The following is a 27,732-nucleotide window of genomic DNA, read 5'->3' as shown; positions in this document are numbered from 1 at the left end:
AGCACTTTTCCCCACCGAAGTTTCTGACAAAGGCCTGCTCCAGAGAAGCTACAGTATACCATGTGGGCATTTTTCTGATAGAGAAAGCATGAGTTGAGACCAGGCCTAGAATCCCTGGCAACCAAATGTGCATTTGTGTGCGGTCTCTGCAGCTCTGCTCACAGACCCGCCTGCCACACAGGGGAGACCACCTCTGTTGGACTCGTTCAAGGCCCGGCCCAGCAAAGCCAATCTCACCGTTGGGACAGCCAAGAGCAGCTCCACCAGAGAAGTCAGTGGTAGAATTTTTCAATTTGCTTTTTGTATTTCTGGGTGACAAAATGTCTCCGAATCTTTGTCGCCGGACCTATCGAGAAAGGAGAGACCAGTTCAGATGTGGGGATGAAATAAAAGTCCACGTGTCCCGTGTGTGGGCAACAGGGTCCCGTGACTGGGGCAGCCCGGGGCTGGCTGGGGCTGGCTCTGCCATCGACTTCGTGGGTGCACTGCCTTCACCATCAGTGTGGGGATGATGGAACCCTCCCCTCGCCCCGGGCTGTGGGGTGAGGACTGTGTGAGCCGGCAGGCAAACAGCATGCCAAACTCTGTGCCTCATGTGGACGGTGCACCCCACGAAGGGGGCACACCACCCCCTGATTTTACAGGTGAGGAAACGGGCTCAGAGAGGGCCAGTTGCTCTGAGCTGACCCAGAACGTGCAGGCAGGGGCAAGACTTGAACTCAGGCCCTGATCCATGCCCCAGGCTGCTCACAGGATCTGGGTCACCGTGGGGTTCAGGCTTCCCCAGCTGTGTCCTGAGCAGCCCCACGAGGACTGCATTTTCAACTTGTGGTTGAAAGAACCAAGGATTGGAGGGACAAGTCGACTTGGAGGGGACAGGATTTGAGCCCAAGTTGCTGGAGGCTGTGTGCTTGCCGTCACTCTTAACTCTGCAATCCATGCCATCAGATTACAGCTGAGTGCAGAGAGCAAGCCCCAGAAAGGACATTGAGGGAAAGCAAGACCCCCGCCCACCCTGGAGTGAGCCCTCCCCTCATGGGGCAGACAGACAAAGATCAGTTAATACGTAGGGTAATTTCAGACTATGATGTGTTACGGGGCAAGATGGCGGCTTATAGGAGGTGGGATGGTGAGCTGCGGGGCTGCTCTCTTAAGGGCAATGGTGAGTCGCGTTAGCCAGGATGGGCAGAGAAGGCTGCTTGAGGAAGTGGCCTTGAGGGTGAGAAGGAGCCGAAGAATTGAGGGGGGAGGGCATTCCAGGCAAAGGGAGCAGCAGGTGCAAAGGCCTGAGGCGGAGCTGTGCCTGGAGAGTTGTGAGAACAGCACAGAAACCTGTGGAGTTGGGGCAGAGTAAGTGAAAAGGAGAGGTCAACAGGAGAAAGATCATGCAGAGCCATAATGAGGATTTTGGCTTTTATTCCTAGAGCAGGGGATGTGCTGCCCTGGGGAGAAGGGACGTGTGTGTGTGGGCGGGGGAGCTGTGCACCAGTGAGCTGGAAGTGGACCCTCAGACCCCCAGAAAAGGGCACATCTCCTCAGTTCCCATGTGGCCCTGGACACTAGCAAGGGACCAGCCTCCAAGTGCCAAGGCCACCTGCTCTCCAGGCTGCTCACCCATCTCTCCATTTTGGACAGAAAAGTCCTTCTCCAGGATGACCCACTTATGGATCCTCTGCGCATTGGAAATGGCTTCCTGATTCACAGCATCTATGCCTTGCTGGATGGCCCTATAGACCAGGGGGTCCTGCAGCTCCAAAATCTCAGAGACAGTGGACACATGGCTTCCCAGGTTCCGGCAGAAGTGGATGGCCTCCAAGCTTAACTTGTCCAGTGGCTCTCCGTTCATCTCGTCGACCTCACACTGCCCAAGACACCCTCGTCACCACACCCAATGACCACACACGCTCCCCGGCCACACCTGAGGACCAGGAAGTGGGTCTCGAACCCACAGGGGTGCACCCTCTGGACCCTGGGGCAGAGACCCCCCAGCAGGACAGCAAACCCTCCTTACCTTCAGCGTCAGCAGGATGCTCAGAAACTTTGCCCTATCTCCCACTAACAGGGCATTACTGATTATGGGAATCTTCTCTTTAACCAAGTTCTCAATGGGAATAGGGGCCACGTTCTCACCACCGGCTGTGATAAGGATTTCTGGAACAAAGCATGGCTCAGTGAAGGTTCAACCGTGACCGTACAAAAGCCTTACCCCCTCAAGGATCAGAGGGGACAGATGCTGACACAGATGACTGCTCACTTAGAAAAACCCAGAAGCAGAGGAGGCCCCCTGCCCATGGCCAGAACTCCCACCATGCCCTTCTCCAAGCCACAGACCAAGCATCACTCTGCTCTTCCTCCCCTGTCTCCTTAAAATTCCCATCAGATATCCAAAGTCCTATGCATTTCACTTGGACAGCACTGTATTAATCCTCTGCCTGTTTCTTGGTCCTCTGCACCCTGTTCCAAGCCCTCAAAAATCTTGCTTGGAAGATAGTGCAGTGCTTCTGGCCATGCCCTGTCTCTGTCTCCTGATTTTTCTACCACTTGGCAACCCCAGAAGAACCTTTAAGAGAATTGTGTCACTTTTCCCCCCAGCCTCTCAAATGCTCCAAGAGCTCCTCCTCCTACCCCAGATCTGTTCACTTGCTCTTTCATCTAAGGATGCTGGCTGCCTCCTATCCCATCCACCCAAACTCTCTGTGTCTTATCCCATGATCTTTCAACCATCCCTACTGTGGTGGGAAGGCAGTGGTAATTATATGATTGCGATGGACACCTGTGGTGGTGTCCGCCAGTGACTGAGGTATCCAGCCCTGCTGTTTGTTGGGGAACTCTTCCCTCCATCTCAAACGCTTGTGGTTTGGGCAAGGACTGCAAGGATGAGCATGTGACCAGGTCCGACTGGCCAGCACACTCCGTCTCTGCAGAGATTCATCTTGAGATGGGATCCAGTGAGATCCAGACCTAAAACTTTGGCTGTCCCTTGGTGGTTAGGGTGAGCCTGGGCTGTTGGCAACCATCTTGTCACCAAATGGGAAAAGCCTCTCCAAGAACGGCCCCAACACCAAGGAAAGCTCAGTAAGGGAAGGATAAAGCAATTCCTTTGATGTTAATTGGGCACCTGGGTCCAGCCGAGCCTGAAGTGAGACCTCTTGGACTTCTCCATTTTTGAGCCAGTAGTTTCTCTTTTTCGCTCACACCTATTTCAGAAGGCTTTTCTGTCGCTTATCACGGAAAGGATACTAACCTAGCCCACTTACTGAATAAGTTACTGCCTATGTCGGGCTCACTGCTGAATGCTTTGTCTACACTAGAGGTCGGCAAACTGCAGCCTGTAAATCAAATCCAACCTTCCATGGGTTTGTGTGGCCATGAGCTAGAAATGGTTTTTATATTTTTACATGGTTGGAAGGAAATCCCAAACATAATAGTATTTGGGACACATGAGAATTATATGACATCAGTGTGGGCACATGGCCAGGTCCATTTGTCTATTAGGTGTCCATGGCTGCTTCTGTGCCACCCTGGCTGGGCTGAGCAGCTGTGACACGGACCGTATGTCCTGCAGATCCCAAAAATATTTACTCTCAGGCCCTCCGCAGGAAGAGTCGGCTATCCCTGTTCTATAGCATCTCATTGAATCCTTACTTGTTAATAGTGCTGTGGATTATTATGCTCCCCGAGCTACAGGGGAGGAGACAGGTTTCAGGACTCGCGTGGGTATCTTCCCTAGGGCCCTTCTGCCGGGGGGCCAAATGCCGGGCACAGGGGAAGAGCTGGATTCCCCGGAGGGCAGTGTCTCCGTGTTATCTGTGTGGGGGCCCCCCCTGGAAGGTGGGGGGCCGGGAGCCTCAGTGCTGGTGCACCAGGCCCTTCAGCGTTTGGGGTGGGCCTGCCCGCAGGAAGCGCCTGAAGAGCCAGCCCCAGTACCTTTGATGCGGCCTGTGATGTAGAGGAAACCCTGGTTGTCCATGCGGCCCAGGTCCCCAGTGTGTAGCCAGCCTTCCTCATCGATGACCTCCATGGTCTCGTCTTCCATTTCCAGATAGCCCATGAAGACGTGCCGACCCCAGATGCAGATCTCCCCGATGCCTTCCTTGCTCTGCTGGTACAGCATGTTCTTACACCCAGCCATGATTTTGCCACAGCTGCCAGGGAGTGGGAGGGGGAAACCAGGGCTCAGGAAGACAAGGTCACCCACCCAGGTCAGCCTGGGTCCGCAGCCTGGGCTCCCCTGCGGGATCTGCTGCTCTCACCCTCTCCAGGACCCGGTGGGCATGAGGAGGTGTACACGTAGTTCCAAGAAAAGGAAATACAAATGGGTTTGAAATGAATGCAAAGAGTTTTTTTCAACTTCACTCGTGACAAAAGGAACGTATGTGAAAGTTGTGTTGAGGTACCATTTTGTTTTACCAACTGGTTTAGCACCATGGATGGTGTGCGTGCAAAGTGTTTGTTTTGGCATTGTTTGTGGTGACCCATGATGGAGAATAAGCCATAAAGTATCACCAGTAAGAGGACCAGTTAAGTAAATGATGGTGCGTGCACCCAGGGGGACACACTGCTGCTTTTAAAGGTGGGGCAGGCGCTTCCTATAGGGAACATTCTCTACAAGATAGGAATCTCTCGCCAGCCAAATCCATTTGGTTCCTGAGCTTGGATGATGTGAATCAAGACCGATTGGAAGTTCGTATTACGAACCCGGATAATGAAGGACACAGGGTTATCTGACCTCATTTGGTTCCCGAGCTTCAGAGAGGATGAGTTCTGTGTTCATTTTAACATGGAAAACGCTTTTGTTGGGGAGAAAAGCATGTATGTCCATGCACCGCTTATGCCCCCTTAGCTCAAGAGCAATGGTGTGGTGGTTTGGCCTCTGGGAGGGTGTTAGGGGTTGAGTTGTGCCCCTCCCTCCCATCATATATGGTACTGTGAATCCCCAGCACCTCAGAATGTGACCAGATCTGGAAACAGGATCATTGCAGATATAATGAGTTAAATTAAGATGAGGTCATACTGGAGTAGGGTGGCCCCAAATCCAGGCTGCCTGGTGTCCTTACAAAAAGGGGAAGTTTTTATTTCCGACACACACACGGGGAGAACCACGTGAAGATGAAGGCGGAGATACAGGGGATGCGTCTACAAGGCCAGGAACACCAGAGATGGCCAGCAACGGCCACACGCCAGGGGAGAACCCAGGACAGATTCTCCCTCACCCTCTCGTTGAACCAGCCTGCCCACACCTTGATCTCGGACCTGTATTCTCCAGAATTGTAAGAAAAATTTTTTTGTTTAAGTTTTGGGGAACTTTGTTAGGGTGGCCTTAGCAGGCTCCCTGGAGGTTTGGGGTGGGAGGGAGGACGCTTTTCACTCTGTCATTTTATGCCTTCTGAGTTTTTGGACATGGACATGTATTCCTCGTTGAAAAACACTATTTAAAGATGGAGGCTGGAGCTTATACCTTTCCTCCAGGCTTGGAGCAAGGTCACTTCTCTTTAGGAATTCTTTGGTTTTGGAAAAACTGCAGTGGGCATTTGGGTTATGCAAAAAATAGACCTCAGATGGGATGATGGAGTGGGGACGGGGGGATGCTGAGGTGTAAATCTCCCCCACAAGGCAAAGTAAAAGGCAGGAGATGGTTTTGCCATATTAGGAAGACTGAACTTAGTTTTTGCCAAGTTCAAAGGCGGTTGGAACCTGACCAAGCATGAGAGGAGAGCTGGACTTGGAATGTGCCAGCAGGGAGGGGGTCAGGGAGAGACAGTGGGAGGCCCTGTGGCTGTCAGACCCAAAGAGTGGAGCTCGTCTTTGGTATTCTTCCTGCTTCTGTGTCACTGGGCTCACTGCTTGCAGCCTGGAGCCAGGTGAGTTTGGGAGAAAGCTAGAAAGGGCCCGTGAACGTGTTTCAGATGGAGCATGGTGGAGATGAAGGGTCTCAGGAGGTGAACCTGGGGTAGGTGAGCCTGGGGGGGCCATCTGGAGGCAAAACTCACAGGTGACAATTGGGGAGACCCTGGAACATTCTAAGAGCCCTTGTCCATGGGCTCTTGGACAAATGGGGGCTTCCCTTGTTGTGAAGATTTAGGGCTTGGAGGCTGGAGAACAGGGGTCATTCTGGAGACTCAAGTCAGGGTTCACCTTAGCCCCGTGACTCGCCCACCCTCCCACCTTAAACCCCAGTACCCCATGTTGCTGGAGGGCTGGGGGTCTTTCCAGGAGGCTGGTACCTGTGAATCTTATAGTTATTCTGGCTGGGTATGGTGTGGGGTCCTGTGCTTTCAGTCATCCCATATATCTCGCTTATCGGCAAGTCCAGGCTTAGGAAGAACTCAGACGTCTCTTGGTCAAGAGGCGCAGCCCCGCTGATAGAAAAGCGGCAGTAATCAAGGCCAAGGTCACTCCTGACTTTGCTGAACACGAGGGCCTTCGCCATGCGGTAGCTCATGGGAGTGTCATGTATCCTGTGAAAAAGAATGCCAAGGGCAGCTCAGCAACCATGGAGCCGAACGGGGGTTGGTGGGCACCAGCTGGAGAAGGCTGAGCCCCCTTCCCCATGGCCCTCTCCCTGCCTCTCCCCGCTGGACCCTCCACCTACCCCGACATCCTTTTTGTATTGACCTTTAAGCCAATAACTCTTCCCCATGAAAACACCTTCTTCCTCAAGCTTGAGAATTTGATACCATTTTCTTTGATCACCTCCTGCATCTTCTCCCAAATTCGGGGTACCCCCAAGAAGGTGGTAGGCTTTACTTCCTGCAGAGTGTTGATCAGGGTACCCTGCAAGGGACCAAGCTGGGTTAGTCACACCTGTACCCTGCCTGGAACCCAGATGTCCGTCTCTCCCCAGCCCACCAGCTCAGCCCCGGAGAAGCTTCTCTCGGCTGATGGGACCAGGGCGAGCGCCCCACCCAAGGGAGCCAACCCGCTGGTGGGCTGGTGGCCAATCAGATTTCACTCTCTGGGTGAAATCTAGGGATTTGGTGGAGAACACCCAACTGGTAACAAAGGCTGACCCAAGGACGCAGTGGACTATTGCACAACTGTTAAAAAGGATGTAAGATTTGTTCCCAGACAGATCTGTAGGTTCAGTGCAATCCCTTTCAAAATCCAGGCAGACTTTTCCATGGATTGACAAGGCCATCTCAACATTTATATGGAAATGCGGAGGACCTAGAATGACCCAAGCAGTTTTGGAAGAGAAGAACAAAGTGGGAAGAATTACTATCCGATTTTGAAATTTATTCTAAAATAGGGTGATTGGCCATCCTGGTTTGCTCAGAACCCAGGGAGTTCCTAGAAGGTGGGATTTTCAGTCATAAAACTGGGAATGTCTCAGGCAAACCAGGGCAAGGTGGGCATCGTGCCAGCAAGCCAGAGAAGTCCCACCAGTGCGGTTTGGGTGTAAGGCTTGACATACGGTTCAACGGGACAGAATAGAAAATCCAAACATGAATCTCTACATTTATGAGCAATTCACAGTCAGTGAGAGTGCCCATGAAACTCAGCGGAGGGAAGTCCTGTCCTGTCCTGAAAAATAAAAGCAAGAACTCCGTTTAGTGTCTTCTCACTACACGCAAAAGTGAACTCAGGATGGAGCCCAGACCCAGGCGTGAGAGCTAAAACCGGAGGCTCTGTGGGGCACATGACAGAGACCTCTGTGGCCCCGGGACGGACAAGGGCCTCTTGCATATGGCACCACACTCATGAAAGAAAAGAGAAAGACTTCATCGGAGTTAAAAATGAAAAGACACGCCACTGGGAGAAGGTGTTGGCAAACGGATATTTGGTCAAGAGCAACCATAAGAAGAGATGCAGCCACGTTGTGAAATGAACAAAAGATTGGCACAAACACTTTTCTCCCAAAGAAGGTCAACAGCTGGCCACCAAGCCCATGAGGAGGCACTCGCCACCGTTCGTCATGAGGGGTGGTGCCTCCCACCCACTTTGAGAAGCAGTGGCGTGGGCAGCAGCCCCGTGTCAATGAGGATGGGGAGGAGCCGGGCCTCTTACAGGCTCTGGAGGGGGAGGGGGGCATGAAATGGGGCAGCCACTTTGGAAACAGTCTGGCAGTTTCTTAAAACGTTAAAAGATACCTTTATCACTCGCCGCGTGTTCGGTTGGTCGTTTGGAAACTGTTGATGGTTTTTGGAGATGATAAGGGTATGGGGGGAGGGGTGGGAACTTCTCAGTCCCGAAGGTGCGTGGGTGCATGTTACACAATCAGCCAGAGAAGAACGTATTTATCGAGTGGCTACAACATCCCAGACACTGAGCACTGGGGTGGAGTGGGGGGGTGGGGAGAGGGGCCAAGGAGATACTGAAGCAGAAAACAAAATGACAAGGAGGAGATGTGGTTAAGGGCCTTGAGATGGGTTTGGTTTTTGGAGCTTTTTGGGTGCTGGGAATGCTGACTTTAAAAAAAAAAAAACAAAACCCCACACACACATTCTGCTTTCAATACCAGTCACATCTTAGTTTTGGATTGTTCAGTGCACAATCCATACACCCATATGTGGATGCCCTGACTTGGGTAAAGATAAAAACTAAAAGAATGTGGTCAGCTGTTTTCATTGCTCCTAAATGGAGCATAAGATGAGGAGAGAGAAGGAACCCCTGGATCAAGGGGCTTAACGGAACTATCCACTGACCCCAGGCTGCCCTCAGCCTTACTTTGAGAGCATCTGATTGAGCAAAGTAGGTGAAAGCTCCGATCTTCATGGGTATCCAGATATCCATCATTTGAGCTGCAATGTGGCTGAGGGGAAGGTAGCTGACCACCACCTCCTGCTTTTCTGAGGCGCAAGACAGGCCACTGTTCCTTGCCACTGTGCTCGCCGTCCACGTGATCTAGAACACAAGTCAGGCTTACGATCCAGGGGGGCCCCCCCATCCCGTTCTCGCTGGAGGGCCATTTAAATGCAATTACTTAACAAACACTTACAACACACCTACTGTGTGCTGGGCCCTGCTCTCATGATTTCCAAACATGAAGTCATCACATGCTGGGTCGGTAACTACGATCCTTTATACTTTACAGATGGAGAAACAAAAGCCCAGAGTGGTTAACGAACTTGCCTAAGGCTAGGAGGAACTGTAAAAGGTAGTGGGCAGCTTTGGGGGTTGAACTGACCCCCTTGGATCCAACAACAGAGCCTAGAATCGCAACGTCTATATGCACAGTCAGAAATCTAATGGATTCAGTAAGTGGCCCAGGATCCAATCCTGGCTCCACCGTTTGCTAGCTCAGTGACTGTGGGCTCTTTGCTCACCTGTAAAATGGGCACAGGGGCTTCTCGTGTCCGACAAACCAAAAGGCCACCCATAATCCCATCACACAAACACCCAACAATTAGCATATGCATGTTTTTCCTTCTCCAGCGCATGCCTCGATGTGTCGTTTTAGCAGCGGTATAATTTTGCAGTCTGTATTTCTCACTGATGTCATCCATCTCGGGCAGACGGTTACCTCATTAACCCAGCCACACAGGCCTCCACACTGTTCCTCTCACACACAAGGCACGGTCCTGCCTCAGGGCCTTTGCACAGGCTGTTGCCTCTGCTTGGACAATGCTCTTCTTCCAGCTTGCCCCGCGACTGAGTCTTTCTCGAACGTAACATTTCTGCTTGAATGCCACGCCACCTCCGAGAGGCCGTGTCACATCTCGCAAACTGAAGTTGCCGTCGTCTAAGTCTCTAGGTGCCGTCGCTGCAACCCGCGTGGTTTTATTTGCTCGCTCCCTGTCTTTCCGAGGGCCCTGATTGGGCCTGTTTGGTTCAGTGCTGTGTCCCCAGCACGAAGTAGGGACTCGGACACGTTTTTGTTGACTGAGCGAGGAGACAGAAGGGCTATGTAAGTAGGGTGGAGTCTGCAAAGCGCCGGCCCAGAGCGAGCCCTCAGGACCAGAGTCACTTCTCCCCCTGGGCCTCAGGAGGGAGGGATTTTACTTCTCTCCCCGTAGCCTCGTCACTGACAGCCAGTGCTCCGAGGCACCCAGCACCCGTTTGTTGAGGGAAGGGGCTTGGCGTGTGTAGACGGTGATGCATCCAGGGCTGTTGCCGCTCCTGGGTTCGGGTCCTGGCTCGGGGACGTGGAGCACATCATTTTCCCTCTCTGAGCCTCAGTTTCCCTGTCTGTGACCGGGGTTAGTGACACCTGACCTCCTGGTGAGGGGTTTAGCGAGGGTAAACAGGTGCCTAGCTCAGCGTGGCGCAAAGCGCCCTGGGAACGGGAGCAACTCTGAACTGTTGATGCGCGTGGAGAGTATTGGGCTGGCTTTGACTTCCTGTCTAAAGATGGTGGTGCCTTACAAACACGAACAGCCAGCCCTGCGTGGCTCACTGCGCGCCGGGCGTTCCTGCTTATGCTGCGGGGTCCCCGCGACGCCGCCCCCCGGAGCTGGAGTCTGCTGTCCTCTCCCTTCATGGGGCTGTTTTGAAGGTGTGAGCCTTCAAAAGAAGGACCAGGAGTGACCCTGGGTAGCTTCAGACATCGAGCCTCCACCTTTGTCTCGGGGATGCTCGCTCTGGGCGGGGGGCGGGGGGCAGCCACCACATGAAGTTCCACAGCCCTGGAGCCCCCGCCCCGTGGGGGACCCTGGGCCACGTGAGACAGGTGAGTGCCGCCCTTCCGCTGGCCCAGCCCTGGTACCAGCTGGGATGGGAGAAACTCCCTGCTGAGCCCAGGCCTCTGCCTCAGCCCCAGACCCAGAAGTCACCCGCCCCCAGGCTTTAAGTCTTTGAGTCATAGGACAGCTTCTTACGTGGCATCCATTAACCGACACAGGATGTGGGATCATTCACTCTGTGAGGCGGCTCTGAGAGGGCAGAAGCCATTCTCGTCTCCATCTTACAGATGGGGAGATGGAGGCCCAGAGAAGATGAGGAACTTGTCCCAGGTCACGCAGCTGGCAGGTGGGAGAGCCGGGATTCGGAGCCAGGCAGCCTTGCTCCAGGGCATGTGCCCGTCACCCTGACGGCAGGAGACTCTCTTACCGCACATGAAGTCACTAGGAGGAGAGACGCCAGCCAGGGCAGGCTGAGGGTCTGATGAGATTCCTGTCATTCGTTTACTCGCTCAGCCGATAGAAGCGGATAGCGTCCTCCTGCGCATCAGGTGCTGGAGACACGGCCGTGACGGGAGCGACAAGCCCTGTCCTTGAGGAGCTGATGTGCTCGAGAAACAGGTGACTCTATAATATTGTCACGGTGAGAAAAGCAGCAGCCAGAGGGGGTTTAGAAGCGAACAGAGTGGTTTGTTCTTGTTTGCCCTTTTAAACATGGGAGTCCAGGAGGGCTTCATGGAGGAGGGATCTGAAGGAGGAGAAGCAACAAGCCGGGCGGCTCTCTGGCAAAGGGAGCATGCAGAGGGAACAGCCAGTGCAAAGGCTAGTGTGTCCGATAACTATTAATCCAGGCTGGGAGGAGACTCCTCGTTGAAAAGCCAGCGATCTTTCTGAAGGAAAACCACTGTTGCCAGTCCGGTGCATGTCCTGCCGGACACTTTCCTGCTCTTAAAATGTACGCATGTGCGCATTGCTTGCTGCCGCTTCTTAGTTTTTAATGAAAAGCATATTTTGCTGTGCGTATACTCCTCTGCAACTGGCTTTAAAATGTTTGCATCGCATTGCCAGACAGTTTGACACATCAGCTGCGCAGAGCTACGGTGTCTTTAAAAATGTGCACTGTGAGGGGCACCCAGGGGGCTCAGCCGGTTACGCGTCCGACTCTCAGTTTCGGCTCAGGTCATGATCTCATGGGTCGTGGGATCGAGCCCTGCATCGGGCTCCACGCTCAGCGGGGAGTCTGCTTGAGATTCGCTCACGCTCTGCCCCTCCCCCCACTCTCTCAAATGAATCAATACATCTTTTAAGAAAGAATGTGTGCCGTGAAGCCAGCCTGCCTGCGTAGGTTCAGTCTCCAGCACGTTGCTCTCTCTGTGAGCTGGGCCAAGTTATAGAACCTCTCTGGACTCCAGTTTTTCCACCTGTAAAAGGAGCCTGGTAGAATTGGGAGGCTTGCCGTGAGGATTTACTAAGTGTAAAGCTCTCGGAACAGTGCCTGGCATGTACTGAGCTGTGACTGTCTCTCCTGCTCTTTTTTTTGTTTTTAACAGCTTTATTGAGGTGTAACTGACATGCAGAGAGTTTGACACCCCCTGACATTTGTCTCCACCAGTGAAACCATCACCAGCCTCCAGATAGTGAACATGATGTCACCCCTCTGTCATGCCTCCCTTTGCCACCCTCCCCCCACCCAGGCAGCTCCGGGTCTGCTTTCTGTCCCTACGGATAAGTTTGCATTTTTTAGAGTTTTATAGAAATGGGATCTTTTAGGATCTGTTCCCTTATTTTTCTATAACAGTGGTCTAAAGTACTATCACCTATGGACTCCATCCAAACATATATATGTCTTTCCCAGACATGCAGCCCTTCTTGAGTAACCAAAATATCAACTTCTGCTTTACTTCCAAAACACAGAATGTATATTCTGCTCTTTCACCTGCTTGTTTTATTATTGAACACTGTTCTGTGCTCTCTACAAATATATTAACTCTTTATTTTCAAAGCAGCCCAGGGGCAGGGACTGTCCCATTTTACAGATGTGCAAATGGAGGTTTGGAGAGGTTAGGTGTCTGGCCCAAGAACACAAGGCAGGATTTGAACACAGGTCTGCTCTCAAGTCCCTAATCTCCGCCCCTGCACTGTGCTGCCCTCTTGGAAGTTTTTGCATGACTCTCCGTGCTTTGCTGGCTAGGGAGCCATGGTGTGCCAGACCCCTGAACGCCACCCTGCCCACTGTGGGTCACGAATAGAAAGAGCCGGAGGGCCGCTGGCCCATGTGCAGGGACTCTGGGTGCTGCGAGGTTCATCACCATGGGCAGAGACAGCACTTACGTTGTCATGGCTAAGCATTACTCCCTTGGGATTGCCTAAGGTCCCAGAAGTGTAGATGATCATAGCACACTGATTAGCCCTCTGGCTTTCCATGATCTCGTCCAGCTGGGAATCGGGGATGCTGTTGCCAAGTTCCATGAAATCATTCCACTGTGGAAAGAAAAGACAGGCAGAGGATGGGGACTCGGGAAGTGAGGGTAAGCCTCAACACGCCAGGAGTCCCCTTCCCTAGTCAGGTCTTGCACCATCAGCTTCTCTAAAGCATGATTGCCAGCAAGAGGGAAGGCTTAGGGTCACCAGTCCTGATACCTCTTACAAAAGCCCTAAGATGTTTGCTTCTCCTCCTTCACTTCCTGGCAGGCTACTGGGTCTGGACATGTGACCGCAGCTGGTCCAGTCATAGTGAAGGTCAGGGCTTTTGCTAGAAGTGCTGGGACTGGAATGAGTCATCTGGACATGAATGAGTCAAGATGTAGCCCCAGGAGTTGCCTGAGGTCACACAGCAAGTAAACAGGAACTAGCAGTCTAAACCAATATGGTCACACTCCGAAGCCTGTGCTCTTATTGACCTTCCAATACGACGCCTCAAAAGGAACTGTTGGGTTGTATGAACTGAGAATCACACAGGACCTGCGAAAATTCTACCACTGAGCCCCCAGCAAGTCTCTGGATGAGGGCAATGCCCTGAATTCAAGATGGAGGGCACACAGCATCCTCCAGAAGTGGAACCAGGGTGATGCTGGCCCTGTGACATCAAGTCATGTCCGAGGGCATTTCTGGTTGGTTCAGCAGGGAGGGTGTTGCTGGCATCTAGTGGGTGGAGGCCAGGGGCGCCACTTGGCATCCTGCAATGCACGTGACGGCCCCACAACAAAGAATTATCCACCCCAAATGTCCATCGCAATGAGGTTGAGAAATCCTACTCTAAGTAGTGTTGCTAACAAAGGAGTTCTTTTGAGGTATCCCAAAGACTTCAAAAAAGTCTTTGATTCTGATCAGTTTTCTTCCTTAATTATTCGTCATCCTGGTTTTAATATTTGAGTGTTTTCTGGCAGGTACGAAAGCTGTCAAGGGTTTTGGTCGGCCAGAAAGGATCATGGGCACCTTTTGTCCCACCTGTATGGAGGGCAAACCAAATAAACTCTGTGACATTGCAGGACTTCTGATTTGAGTCATGAGTTTGAGGGTCTCATCTCATGGACATTAGCAGGAGCTTGTCCTTGTCCCTCACAAGCCTTCCCTGGCTTCTGTGAGTTAATGCAGTGTATCCTTACACACAGAACCCCTACTCTGGCTAAAGTGGGTCTCTGTTGCTTGTACCGAAACATTTCCTGACTAAAACACCCTGAGGCAGGGGCGCCTGGGCGGCTCAGTTGGTTAAGCGTCTGCCTTCGGCTCAGGTCATAATCCCAGGGTCCTGGGATCAAGCCCCACATCGGACTCCCTGCTCAGTGGGGAGCCTGCTTCTCCCTCTTGTGTGCGCTCTCTCTCTCAAATAAATAAAAAATCTTTAAAAAATAAAAAATAGAACACCCTGAGGCAGAGTGCCTTTTCAAAACATGATTGTGACAGCATTTATGGTGTCACACACTCTTCAGTGGCCTTGCCCATCCCTCAGTAAGAGGCGGTCTAGGTCCCCACCCCAGACCTCCATTTCCCAGCAGAGCTTTTGGTCAGCCTTGATGGGCACAGTATGTCGGAAGTGATGGTGTGTGATTTCCAAGAGTAGCTTGTTAAAGGCAAGACACCTTCCACCTGGCCTCTCTCTCTCTCTTCTCTCGATGTTCTCTGTAGAGATCTGAGCCAGGAGTAAGTCCAGAGAGCTCGAGGTCACCATGCTGGAGAGGCCACAAAGAGGGAGGGACAGGAGGAGCCCCAGCCGCAGGGTCCGGACCAAAGTGAGGACTAGGGACTTAGCTTCCGGTGCAAAATTCAAGGAAATGCAAACAACAAGATAAAACAAAAGGACAACAAACCTTTGGCAATCAAGAGAAAAAATATTTTAATGCAATATATTTTAAGTCACTAACCACGCCAAAAAAAAAAATCTATGATGAATGAAATACCAAAAAAATTTTTTTTGAAATATCAAAAATTTAAATAAAGACGGGCTCTACCAGGGCAGCTGGTCCGAGCCATGGCAGAAATGCTCAGCCCCGTATTCATATTTGTTCATATTAAACAATGGTTCATGGTTTTAGTGACACTGTTATTGATGACATGGCACATATTAAAGCCAAAGGAAAATTATAACAAATTCTGGTTTGGATATCAAGTAAATATTTAAACCTAATACTGTGGGTTTTCACACACCTAATTTTCAGTGATGTAGTATTTTTTCAGTTGCCTTAATGTTCTAAAAAAAAAAATGATTTTTGTTGTCTTAGGCCACCAATTTTGGGGGAGATTTGTTTCACAGCAATAAATAACCAGAACAGACATCTTCCCATAAATCAGACCCTTCACGTCAGGAAGAAAAAGGAAGGACCTAAAGGCCCCACCTGCCTGCCTTGTGGGGACCACCTTCCCCTTGACTCAGTGGCCCCCTCCCACACTTACAGAGTACAGGTTATTATTGCTCTCCTTCATTGGCAGCTTGTACTGGATGATCACCTTTAGGGTCTCCATTCTGCTCTGCGGAATCTGAAAGAAAGTTCCATGTGGGCCTCATGGCCCTGGGAGAGACTGAGGGTGGATGCCCTTCCTAAGCAATCTCCTACAGTGACCCCAGCCTCTTTTCTTTCCCCTGCCCAGCCCATACAACACTGTTCTTTGTCTTGACTGACAGGACACAACCTGATTTTAGGATGGGGTTCTTTGTGCTCCGTATCAGTAGCCTCCAACACTTCAAGGCCTATGAAGACAACAGCCTCCTGAGTCTTGCTACCCTCACAGAGTCGTGGTTGTTGGTCCGTGAACCCGCCCCTTGCACTGTGCACCCAGGATCCAGCTAACCTCCTAGCTAGAGTTAGGCAACAAAAATCCTCTGTGAAGGTGACTGGAACCTGGACAAGGTCAGGACTTTCTACCTATACTGAGGGCTCTAAGGTTCAGTTGACCACACCTGCAGGATTCTTGTACCCTGTTGATGCAAAGGAAGAGGGGTGCTTCTACAACATGTCTAGCCAATCCAATGACAAAGTCACTTCCAACATCTGGTATGGTAATTATAATTATAACCAAGTCTCCAGCGTGGATTGAGAGAAGAGGACAGAAGCTCTAGTAATATTTGGACAGGAGGTTTCTAGAGAGAGAGGGAACCGACATCCAGAAAGCTTGGAGCAGGCAATGGCCAGGGATGTTTGAGGAATATATAAAGTCTCGGATGGCTAGGATGAGGATGGAAGGAGAGGATTAGGGATGGAGGCAGGAAAGGATGGTGAGGGCCAGGTTGGCCACACCTTGAAGGCAGTGGCAAGGAGTCTGGAGTTTATTCTAAGGAGGCAGGGAATCACTGAAGAGTGGAGGGCTGTAAGCCATGGGTATTGCCTAGAATAAAAGATTTCCAAGCAGAACTAAATATCCAGTTTGGGAGGAGCGTGTCAGAAGCCTGGCTTTGAATCTTGCATACAAAGTGTATGCGGTATTTTCCAATGGTGGAAAAACCCAAATTGTAAGCCAATATTTGGCAAAAAGGACCCACTCTTCACCCACCACCCATCCCACAGTTTGTCCTCCTATGAGCAGAAAAAATAGGGAATGACATGAGTATGGGGAACTGTAGAGGCTTCACTTAAGAAAGCACTTTCAGAAAGCTCAAGGCTGGAGGGAGAAGTCTCTTCTTCCTGAACCAGGACAGGAATTAGGTGTCCAAGTAGGCTTGGTGGCAGAGTGTTCTATTTCATTGATTCTAGCTGGATTTCACGGGTCTGGAAAGTCTACCCTAACTTCAGAGATATTAAAATGTCAGAAAACATGACCAACGATGATTGGAGGATGCCATTGACAGCAAGACATATCTCAACTCCAGAGACATTAAAAAGTAGAGAAGTGTGTAACTCAGAAATATGATATTGATGCAACAGCCACAGGGCCCTTGGGCTGAATGGTGAATCTGGCCATCTAGGCTCACCCTCCTGAGGACTCCTCTCCCCATGGGATCCTCCTGCCAAAAGCTGGGTCAGGAAATTGCAGCTCATTCAAACACTAGTAACTGAAAAACTTTCTACAACATCCATACGAAGATACTACAAGAAAAAAAAAGGAGTAAGAAGGGAGCCAAATTTTGTACGTAAAGAAAAGTCACCACAAAGCAAAGGAAAATTGCCACCCAACATTCCAACATAAGATTTAAAACATAACAAAGTAAACACAGCTGAAAAGGAAGAACACAAAGCAAACATACAAGCACTGAGGGAAGAGAGAGCCATACCAGAAAGAGGTGAAACAGGAAGTAGTAGAACTTAGGAAAGAAATAGAAGAGAAAGCCAGAAGCATTTCAGAAATGATGACAGTTATTTTAAAAATGACAATTACAAGGGAGTGTAAGCCTCAAAATAATTACATTTCTAAAAGAAAATAAACAGTGGGCTGTATATAAAATAATACATAAACACATTTTAAAAATAGAAGCTTACATGCTGGGTAGGGAGCCTACTTAAAAAAATTTTTAAAAATAAAAAATAAAATAAATAAAGAGCATTAAAAAAAATAGAAGCTTAGGAGGAAATGAACTTAATACAAATTGGAAATTAGATCCCTGCCACTCCACCCTGTTCCCCCTAGTTATACCAAAGTAGCCGTGGAGGACAGACACTTACTGAACCCAAGAATGGAGCCAGCCCCACCACCCCACCTATCATTAGCATCCACCTGGGAGCAACAGGACAGGTAGTCAGAGCCCTGCAATCCCCCTGGGTGACTGGTGGGCAGTGTTTAGGTTTGGGCTTTACCGAAAGAATTTTCTTTAACTGTAGGTCATTCTCAACCAGCAGGACGTTCACTTTGGCATGAGTAATGATGTACTGACAAGCCTCCGCAGAGTTGGTGGCATAAATACCAACACAAAGACCCCTGGGAAAAGAAAACACATGTGCGTGTGCATGTGCACACACACCCACATCTTAAGGTGGGAATGTCCTGGAAGGTGGGGGGAGGGGAAAGCTCTATAGACAAGTTCTGAGTTTGCAGCCTTGGTACCAGCTTCCCTCCCTCCACAACTTAACCATGATGAAATGAAGCAACAAAATAAGGGTGATGAAAGCAGCAAGTCCTATAATGTCATTGTGATGGCCGATCACAGAGCCCTCACAGCATCCCATTTTAAAGATGAGGAAAGTAAGCCTCAGGGCAGTGAAGTCACTTGTTCAGGGTCCCACGGCAATAGATGCTAGAGGTGGGATTTGGACCCCCACTCAGACCTGTTCCCTTCATTTTGCTGCCTTTTGTTCTTGCCTTTAACCATTCTGTTTTTCAAATTTGCATTTCCCTGATGGTTAATGATGTCCAGCATCTCTTCTAGCGCTTGTTGGCTACTTCCCTTTGTGAGCTTTCTGTTCAAGTCATTTGCTTATTTAAAATCTTTCTTTTTTTTCTTTAAAGATTTTTTAAAGTAATCTCTACACCCAACATGGGGCTCAAACTCATGACCCTGAGATCAAGAGTCACATGCTCTACTGACAGCCAGCCAGCTGCCCCTCCTTTTGTCTTTTTATTACTCAGTTATAGAAGCACCTTATATACCTGAGATGCTAGTCCTTTATCAGATTGATTGGTTGGTGTGTCTGTCTTGCCTTCTAACCTGGGGTTGCACCCGAAATCCCCGATCACATCTCAGTCAGAGCCAGCCCAGGGCTGCTAGCCCAGAGTAGCGGCTTGCCCACATTTAGAGTCAACCAAGCCCACAGTCTTACCCTGCTAAGATGGAACCAAGAGAAGCAATAAACCACTCAATGGAGTTAAACCCCAGGATGCCAACTCCGTGGAAACGCTGCAGGCCCAGCTGTGAAGGCAAAAACAAACAGAAAGCAGAAATACAAAGATGTTTTATTTCTGGGTGGAATCTGCTCACTGGGATGTGTGAAAGCAGACTCCAAAGCCCATGAGGTCACATTGGGAAAAGCCAGTGTTGAACCTAAAATTGGGGGTGTGATATTTTTGTGACTGTTGGGAGGCTGGTTTGCCTCCCTCTACACAACGTACCATTTATTTTTTCTTGTTTGTATGTATTTTTTTTTTTATTGTGGTAAACTATACATAGCAATTTTTAGTGCACAGCTCAGTGGCATGAAGCACACTCACACTGTTGTGCAATCATCACCACCATCTATCTCCAGAACTTTCCATCTCCCCAAACTGAGACTCTGCCCCCATGAAGCATTGACTCCCCACCCCCTGACCCAGCCCTGGCTCCCACCATCTCCTCTCTGTCTCTGTGGACGGGACTCCTCTGGGGACATCCTGGGACTGGGGTCCTGCAGCATATGTCCTTCTGGGTCTAGCTCCTCTCACTGAGCAGAGTGTCCTCAAGGTCCATCCACATTGTGGCAGGTGTCAGAATGTCCTTCCGTTGTTAGACCGAATAATAATTTGTTGTGTGGATGGACCACACTGTCTTATCCATTCATCCACCAGTGGACACTTGGTTGCCTCCACATTTTGACTGTTGTTAATAATGCTGCTGTGAACATTGTGTACAAGTATCTATTTGAGTCCTTGCTTTGAATTTTTTTTGGGAATTTTTGGGTCATATGGTAATTCTGTGTTTAATCTTTTGAGAAACCACCACACTGTCTTCCATAATGGCTGCACCATTCTACATTCCCACCAGCAATGCACAAGGGCCCTGGTTTCTTCATATCCTCACTGATACTTATTATTTTGTTCTTTTTTTTTTTTAAGATAATGGCCATCTTAATAGGTGTGAATTTATTTTTATTTGTAATAACAAAAGTACTCCAAGAGTGAAAGCCTGAAGTGGTGATAAATTGCACTTTTAAAGGTGTAGCCTTGGGGCAACTGGGTGGCTCAGTGGGTTAAGCATCTGCCTTTGGCTCAGGTCATGATCCCTGGGTTCTGAGATCAAGCCCCACGTCAGACTCCCTGCTCCACAGGGAGCCTACTTCTCCCTCTCCCTCTGCCTGCTACTCTCCCTGCTTGTGCTCTCTCTGTGTCAAATAAATAAATCTTTAAAAAGAAATAAATAAAGGTGTAGCCTTGATCTGAATGTACTTGAGGATGAACCAGGAAACCCAGACATGAAGGTGATCCTCCTTGGGGGAAGCCCAGGTTTTGACACACCCCAGATTTTAGGCTCAATGCTGGCTTTTCCCAATGTGACTACATGGAGTTTTGGGAAACTCTAACTTTGTTGGCTCTTTTAGTCATATGGGGCAAGGCTGACAATGACCCACTGTTCTTGGGGAAAATGTAAGCATTTGGAAGATATTCAGAACATGATAACAAGTATTACGGCTTAGTAACAAACAGGCTATCTTCTTTGCAGGTAGACAGTCTCTATTAATATGTAGATAAATGGATTTATTACTGTTTAGATCCTTGAGGATTAGAAGAGCAGGGATCTTTGAATCCCCAGATCTAAGGACAGCCAAAGAGGATCATCTCTCAGGAGAGGTGAACTAATCACAGCACTGTAGTGGGGCAGACAAGCAGAAACTCAGTCCTAACAGTTCTGATGACAGTTCTCATCATCTCTCGGTGAAGACACATGGGTGTCAGGGGGAGAGGAGAGAGGAACTCAGGTCTGGGTCAAAATGTGACAGCATTTCCTATAAATCAAAACCACCAGGTATTCCCTTTTATAATAGGAGATACCTATCATATTCATTATCTATTGCTGCATAACATAGCACCACAAACTTAACAGCTTAAAACAACACACATTTATTATTGCAGTTTCCATAGGTCAGGAGTCTGGGGACAGCTTAACTGGGTCCTCTGCTTAGGATCTCCTGAATCTGCAGTTAAGATATCTGCAGGGAGTGCTCGCTTCGGCAGCACATATACTAAGATATCTGCAGGGACTGTGGTCTCCTCTGAAGCTTGAGGATCTTCTCCCACACTTTTGTGTGGGATTGTTTGGATTATTCATTTCCTTGTGGTTTAAATGGTCCTGTTTTCTTCCTAGCTGTCAGCGGAGGACTGCTTTCCTAGAGGTGGTCTGTTGTGCCCTGCCACATAGCCCTGTCCACCACATGGCAATGTGCTTCCTCAATGCCAGCAGAAAAATCTTTCTTTTAATGGTTTTCCTGATTGGGTCAGGCCCACCAGAGTATTTGCTGTTTTGATGAACTCAAAGTCAGCTTATCAGGGAACTTAATTTCATCTGCAAAATCTCTTCACCTTTGCCACCACAGGAGGAAAATCCCATCATAGTCACAAGTCCTGCCCATACTCAAAGGGGGGACTCTGTCTATACAGTGTGAATATGCCAGGGGTTGGGAATCTGGTGGGGGGGTCATTGTAGAATTCTGCCTAACATACCTATCAAAGTAGACAATATGAACATTTTTTATAATATGATGTTGGCAAGAATAATAGGTAAGCAGATTCTCTCACACACTGTGGGCATATAGAGGCACTATTTCTATAAGAATTCATTGTTCAAAGAAGGTTCTCTGTGGCTCCGTATATGGTAGCAAAGCCTGGAAACACCATCAGTACCCACCAGTAGGGGGCTGGTTATGCCAATATTGTTACATATATATTTGCAGTCACTGAAAAGAGTTTGGATTTGTTTTTAGTGAATCAATGTGGAAGGATCTCAGAGTGTGGCAGCCAGCCTCCAAGATGGTCCCCAGTGATTCTCACCTCTTGGGGTTTGTGTTCCTGTATAATCCCCTCCCACATTGTGTCAAGGCTGGTCTGTGTAACCGGTAGACTATGGAAGAAGGGATAGTATGTCACCACTGAGATTGAGTTATGGAAGCTATCAGAAGATATGGTTCCCATTTTGTTCATGCTCTCTTTTGGATCACTCATTCTGGGCTGCCATAGTCTGAGGACACTCAGCCCAATGGAGAAGGCCAGGGAACAAGGAACCAAGGCCTCCTGCCAATAGTGAGCCATGTAAGGAAGCTTACAAGTGGACCCTCTGGCCCTAGTCAAGCCTTCAGATGGACAGCTTGACTACAGCCTCATGAGAGACCCTGCAACTAAATTTTGGAGTAATTTGTTATGCAGCAGTAGCTAACTAACACATAGAGATTTTAAAAAGCAAGATGTGGGGCGCCTGGGTGGCTCAGTTAGTTAAACATCTAACTTCGGCTCAGGTCATGATCTCTGGGTCTTGGGATCAAGCCCTGAGTTGAGCTCCGTGCTCAGCAGGGAGTCTGCTTGTCCCTCTGCCCCTCCCCCTGCTTGTGTTCTCTCTCTCTCTTTCTCAAATAAATAGGTAAAATCTTAAAAAAAAAAAAAAGGCAAAAAAATAGCAAGATGCAGAATCATGGGTAGAGTAGGCTACCATGTGTGTAAAAATTTGCATGTAGAGAAATTTTATAATATATACACACAATTTATTCCCCAAAAGGATTTACAAAAAACTGGCAACGTGGCTGCCTCCATAAGGGAAGGGGTCAAGGATTAAAGGGAAAATTCTCACTGGTTAACCTTCATATCTTATGGTGTCTCGTGCATTTTATACCATAGGTATGTGTATGTAGAATGAATGATTGACTAAGTGATGAATGAATGAATGAACAACTCATTTACCTTGATCATGGCTCTTGCAGCCTTCCGACAAGCCTCATAGTACTGGTTGAAATTCAGAACTTCCCACTGCTCACTGTTCTTTGTTGCAAGGGCTGGATATGTCCCAAATCGGCTGACTGACTCCCGAAAAAATTCAGGGATGGTTACTGGGGTCTCGTGGCCTGGCCCATGTTTTGATAGTCTCAGAAGGACTTCTCCATCTCGATGAATGGTCCACAGTCCAGGAGTAACTGCAAACAGCCACCAGAGTTTGTGGCAAATGTCTTTATTAACTTTGGGGGAGGAGTGTCCTCTTTGGGCTTGAATGGCTGAGGTTGAATTAATCCCACTCGTCGGGTAAAGTCACATGGCCAACACCAGCCCATTCATGCTTTCTCTTTCTTACTTTTCCTTACCCACCCCCAACAATTTACTATGAAAAATTTCACACATACAAGAAACTTGAATGGCCTGTATAGCCAACATCCTCTGACTCACCATGTGGTTTCCACAGCGCTAGCATTTGCTCCATTTGCTTTATCACATCTCTGTCCAGCCAGCTCTGTACATCCATCCATCACTCCATCTATTTCAAAGTAAGCTGTGGCTATCTATCCATTTCACCCTTAAACACTTTAGCATGTGAATCATTAACTAGAGTTCCATATTACTTACAGATTTTTTTAAAGGTAAAATTTACATGCAGCAGACTACATATGCTTTGGTCAGTGGAATGTGAGAAGTGGCTATTTTGTGTCTCTCCCAGGCGGAAGGTTTAAGAGCCAGTGTGTGACTCGCCGTACCCCATTCTCCTCACAAAAATGGTGCAAGCACATGTCAGGGAGGAACCCTAGTGCCAGATACACATAATGCAATCAAGAAACAAGCATGTGTTGTGTTAAGCTGTTGAGGTTTGGGGTTGGATGTTACAGCAGCATCACGCAGACCACCCTGGATACCACCACTTACGTGGAACTGGCAAAGGGGCTGACTCAAAACCAGTTTGTTTCCCTTCATCCCTCACCTTCTTTAAGGGTGTGAAATGGTTTACTCCTAGAAAGAAGAGAAGAGGGTTTCCTCTGGAGAGAGCTGGTGTGCAGTGTGTTGCTCATCACCCCCAACCATGGGCCAAGTGAGAGAAGATTCTGGAAACCCTCTTGGGGAACTGAGGATGTGAATCTTGACTTTGTTGGACTGAAACTTATCCACTGGAGAGGTGGTGGCTGGAAATGGCCGAGTAGACAGCAGGGTTGGGAGAACACTGCACGTCTACCTACTGTGGGACATGGATTTTTCCCTGTGACTGACATGGACCTCAGGGAGGGGCTCCTAAAGGCTTTTGCCTGGAAGCCAGTAGAAAGAACCTGGAGATCTGTGTTCAGAGGCAGACACTGAGGAAAGTCACCAGTGGGCGCTGAGAAAAGAGCATGAACTATGTATTAGCTAGGGCTGCCGTGACAAAGTTCCCCAGACTGAGTGGCCAGAACAACAGAAATCTATTCTCTCAGTTCTGGAGATATAAGTTTGAGATCAAGATGTGGGCAGAGTTGGCTCCTTTGGAGGCCATGAGGGAGAATGGGTTCCATGTGTCTCTCCTAGTTCCTGGTGATTTGCTGGCCATCTTTGGAGTTCCTTGGCTTACAGAAGCATCACCCCAGTCTCTGCCCTCAGCTTCACGTGACGTTCCCCCTGTGTGTCTCTCTCTGTCCAACTCGACCCTTTTCATATGGACATCAGTCATATTGAGTTAGGACCCATGTGAATGACCACATCTGCAATGAGCCCTCTTTCCAAATAAGTCACATCCTGAGGTGCTCATGTTGGGGCGTGTCTTCGTTCATGTGACTCTGCTCTAGCACAAGACAAGACATGTATAAATAACAGACACCTTTTTCTCATAGTTGTGGGGGCTGGAAGTCCCAAGATCAAGGCACTAGCAGATTCAGTGTCTGGTGAGAACCTGCTTTCTGGTTCATAGTGGCTTCTCACTGCGTCCTCACTTGGCAGAAGGGGTGAGGGAGCTGTCTGGGACCTCTTCTATAAGGACATTGATCCAGTTCACGTGGGCTTCACCCTCATGACCTGATCCCCTCCCAAAGGCCCCACCTTCTAATATAATCACGTTGGGGTAAGTTTTAACATGAGTTTTGGAGGGATGTAAGTTTTCAGACCATAACAGGGGGAAACAGTTCAACCCATGACAGCCTACATCAAGGCAAGGATAGTTCAGAGGTTCCCCCTCACACACCCCCAAGGAGAATTAGCAGTAGGCGGCATACCAGCTTACAATGGGCAACAGGGGAAAACATCATGGAGGAGATGACAGAGCAGCACATCGGGCCTCCCCGCCCCCACTGCTCCAGGCATCCAGCCCGAAGCCCAGGGGAAGGGAGAAGCTCATTTAAATGGGACAAAAATGTGAAGGGGTGTCCCCTGCATCCTGGTTAGGGATATTTTATTGGCTATATTGGGTTGAATGATGCTCCCCCAAAATTCATGTCAGAATCTCAGAATATGACCTTATTTGGAAATAGGGCCTTGGCAGTGGAATCAGTTGAGGATCCCAAGATGAAATTCTGGATGTAGGGTTGGCCCTAAATCTAATGACTGGTGTCCTTATAGGAAAAGGAGAGAACACCAAGACACCCAGAGAAAAAGGCCATGTAATGATAGAGGCAGAGATTGCCGTGATGAGTTTGTAAACCAGGGACCACCAACGATTGCCCAGAGCCACCAGGAGCCCAGCGAGCATGGAACACATTGTCCATCACAGCCTCCAGGAAGAGCCAACCCAGCCAACACCTGGATATCAGACTTCCAGCCTCCAGAAGGAGTTGCTGTTGTTTCTACCACCCGTCCTGGGATACTTTGTTACGGCAGCCCTAGGAATCTGACCCAGTGACCAAAATGAGATTCTGAAGATTATTGTCACTTGAGAATGATTGTAGAAGCTGTCTTTCTTGCCAACATTTTATGCACTTGGAAGAGGGCAGCTGTGAAAGATAATGAAGACGCTCTATCTCGTGGTGCTCCCGGAGCTTTGTTCCAGCGGCAAAGTGGTTACAACATACAGATGAAAATCATTATCACACACCTGCACTATATGTATTTATTATATATAGATAATATAAATGTTAATATATAGTAGCATTTAATTACAATATATCTGTACTATATTATATATATTCGTGTCTGTACTATAGAAATATTATATCTGCATTATATACATTTTCAGTTGCATCTGCATTATGTATAATTACATCTGCATTATATATATATGAGTACATCTGCTATATTATTACATCTGCACTATATTATTATATCTGGCCTATATTACATCTGGACTATATATACATATATATATACACACAATTGCCTCTTGTATTGCATATATAATACACATATATATTGCATATATGTAATTGCATATAAAATACATATATATATATATATATACAATTGCATCTGTACTTTATGTATATATACACAATTATACCGACTACATGTATTATATATTATTACATCGGCACTATATACATTATTACATCTGGCCTGTATTACATCTGGACTATATATATTACTACATCTGTACTATATATATACAATTGCATCTGTACTTGATATATATACACACCCACTATATGTATTATTATATTTATATCTATACTATATTTTATTACATTTGCACTATACATATTATTACATTGTATATACACACACACATATATATTTATAATTTTATCTACACTATATTTAATGGTTCCTTGGTGCTTTACCCACATGGCTGTCCTAATAGCGAGGTGTTATGATCAATGTCCTGTGGTACAAATGATCCAAATGAGGTTTCCAAAGAGCAAGGCCCTCACCCACTGTCACAGGACTGGTCGAGCTCTGCTCAGACAGCAGCTTGTCTGTGCTGCCTGCGTTCCATATCCGGTGTAGGTAGGAGTCGCCTGTCCCTCCACCCCCATTTCAGGCACCTCAGCCAAAGCCAGGGGCCCAGGCAAGGACCAAGTGTGCCCTGACTCTCGGGGTGGGGGGTGCTCCTTTATGAAAAGGCTTGGCTGAGTCCGTGCCCCTTTCTCTTTCCCATGTGCACTCTAGCACAACATACCTTTGTTTTTACTCATGTCTCCTTCAGGGTCCTTAATCTCCACTTCACGAGTCATGGGGTTTTCAGCCCTTTCAGGTCCAGAGACACCATGCTTCACAGCACTGCAAGGCACAAAGCAGGGAACTTAGCAGGACCGGCAAAGGGGCTGCAGGTCTGAGGCCAACTTCCGTCCACTGGTCACATCTGCCTAAAATCCTGGGATTGATTAGTCATGCTTGTCCCAGGCCTAGGAGGGGAGGAGAGTGGTGTGTGTGCCAGATCATAGAGCAGTTGTAAGTCCAGAGGGCATTCAATCTGTGAGTTTTCAGAAGAGTCTCTTAAACGGTTGGAGTGTAGCAACCAAGTCTATATGTGGTCCTGTGGGTGAGAAAACATTTTGAACTCTCCCAAGGGAAAGAAACCCACAAGAGAATTCTGTTCTGGTTGATTGCCTTAAAGATTGTATGACATGAAAACCCAAAGGACGTAAAGGAAAAACAGAAAATCTTGCTACATTAAGAAATTTTAATTTCCCACATGGCAAAAGGATACCATAAACAATCAAAAGATTCACAACAAACTGAGAAAAAATATGGGTAACATGTCTAATAGATAAAGGCCTGATTTCCTTTATATGTGAAGAACTCCAGTGGATCAATAAGAAAAAGTCCCCGTACCCCACAGGGGATAAATAGAAAGTTCCCAGAAAACAAATTTAAAATGACTTTCTCAGTCATGAGAGAATGCAATAGAAAATATTATGATGTATTTCACCTGCCAGATTAAGCTCAAAAAGGCTGAAAAATATATTAGTGAAGATGTGGGGAGACAGACACTTCCATACATTGTGAGACTGATGCAGCCCCCCCCTTGGAAGACAGTGGCCAGTGGTCAGACTTCAGATCATGTGGTCGCTAACCCATCCTTGGAGGACAGTGATGATTCTGGCTGCTGTAGTCCTTACATGCTCATTAACTGGACTCCGTTGTTTGAAGCCTTTCGTGTAGGATGGGGTCAACCACCACTCCTTACCCTTGTCTGACTTTCAGTGTGTTAATCCTTAAATCTATTAAGCAACATTCTTTTATTTTTTTTTTAAGA

General features: G+C 48.3%; 1 protein-coding gene across 1 annotated transcript; it reads right to left on the bottom strand.

Annotated features, from left to right (window-relative positions):
* Positions 1–239: 239 nt before the first annotated feature.
* Positions 240–26,731, bottom strand: LOC102746051 (long-chain-fatty-acid--CoA ligase ACSBG2). The gene is made up of 13 exons (XM_006749554.3): positions 26,653–26,731; positions 22,560–22,789; positions 18,743–18,831; positions 17,783–17,903; positions 15,450–15,533; positions 12,891–13,040; positions 8,668–8,844; positions 6,593–6,774; positions 6,225–6,458; positions 3,928–4,145; positions 2,012–2,151; positions 1,615–1,861; positions 240–346 (listed from the first exon to the last, which is right to left on the bottom strand). Exons 1-13 carry the CDS (start codon positions 26,705–26,707, stop codon positions 273–275), a joined length of 2,001 nt encoding a protein of 666 aa, XP_006749617.2. The 5' UTR covers positions 26,708–26,731; the 3' UTR covers positions 240–272.
* Positions 26,732–27,732: the final 1,001 nt, after the last annotated feature.

The sequence above is a fragment of the Leptonychotes weddellii genome, chromosome 1 (assembly GCF_054177405.1).
Source record: "Leptonychotes weddellii isolate Sample4059 chromosome 1, ASM5417740v2, whole genome shotgun sequence".
Taxonomy (NCBI): Eukaryota; Metazoa; Chordata; class Mammalia; order Carnivora; family Phocidae; genus Leptonychotes; species Leptonychotes weddellii.
This window is presented reverse-complemented; position numbering and strand designations above follow the sequence as displayed.

Coding starts and splice junctions, on each gene's coding strand:
- LOC102746051 (XM_006749554.3), bottom strand. CDS start 26,707: ATGACTCGTGAAGTGGAGATTAAGGACCCTGAAGGAGACATGAGTAAA. Junction 17,904..18,742: donor CTTGGTTCCATCTTAGCAGG/GTAAGACTGTGG, acceptor TTCTTTTCCCAG/GGGTCTTTGTGTTGGTATTT. Junction 15,534..17,782: donor AGTTAAAGAAAATTCTTTCG/GTAAAGCCCAAA, acceptor ACTTTCTTTCAG/ATTCCGCAGAGCAGAATGGA.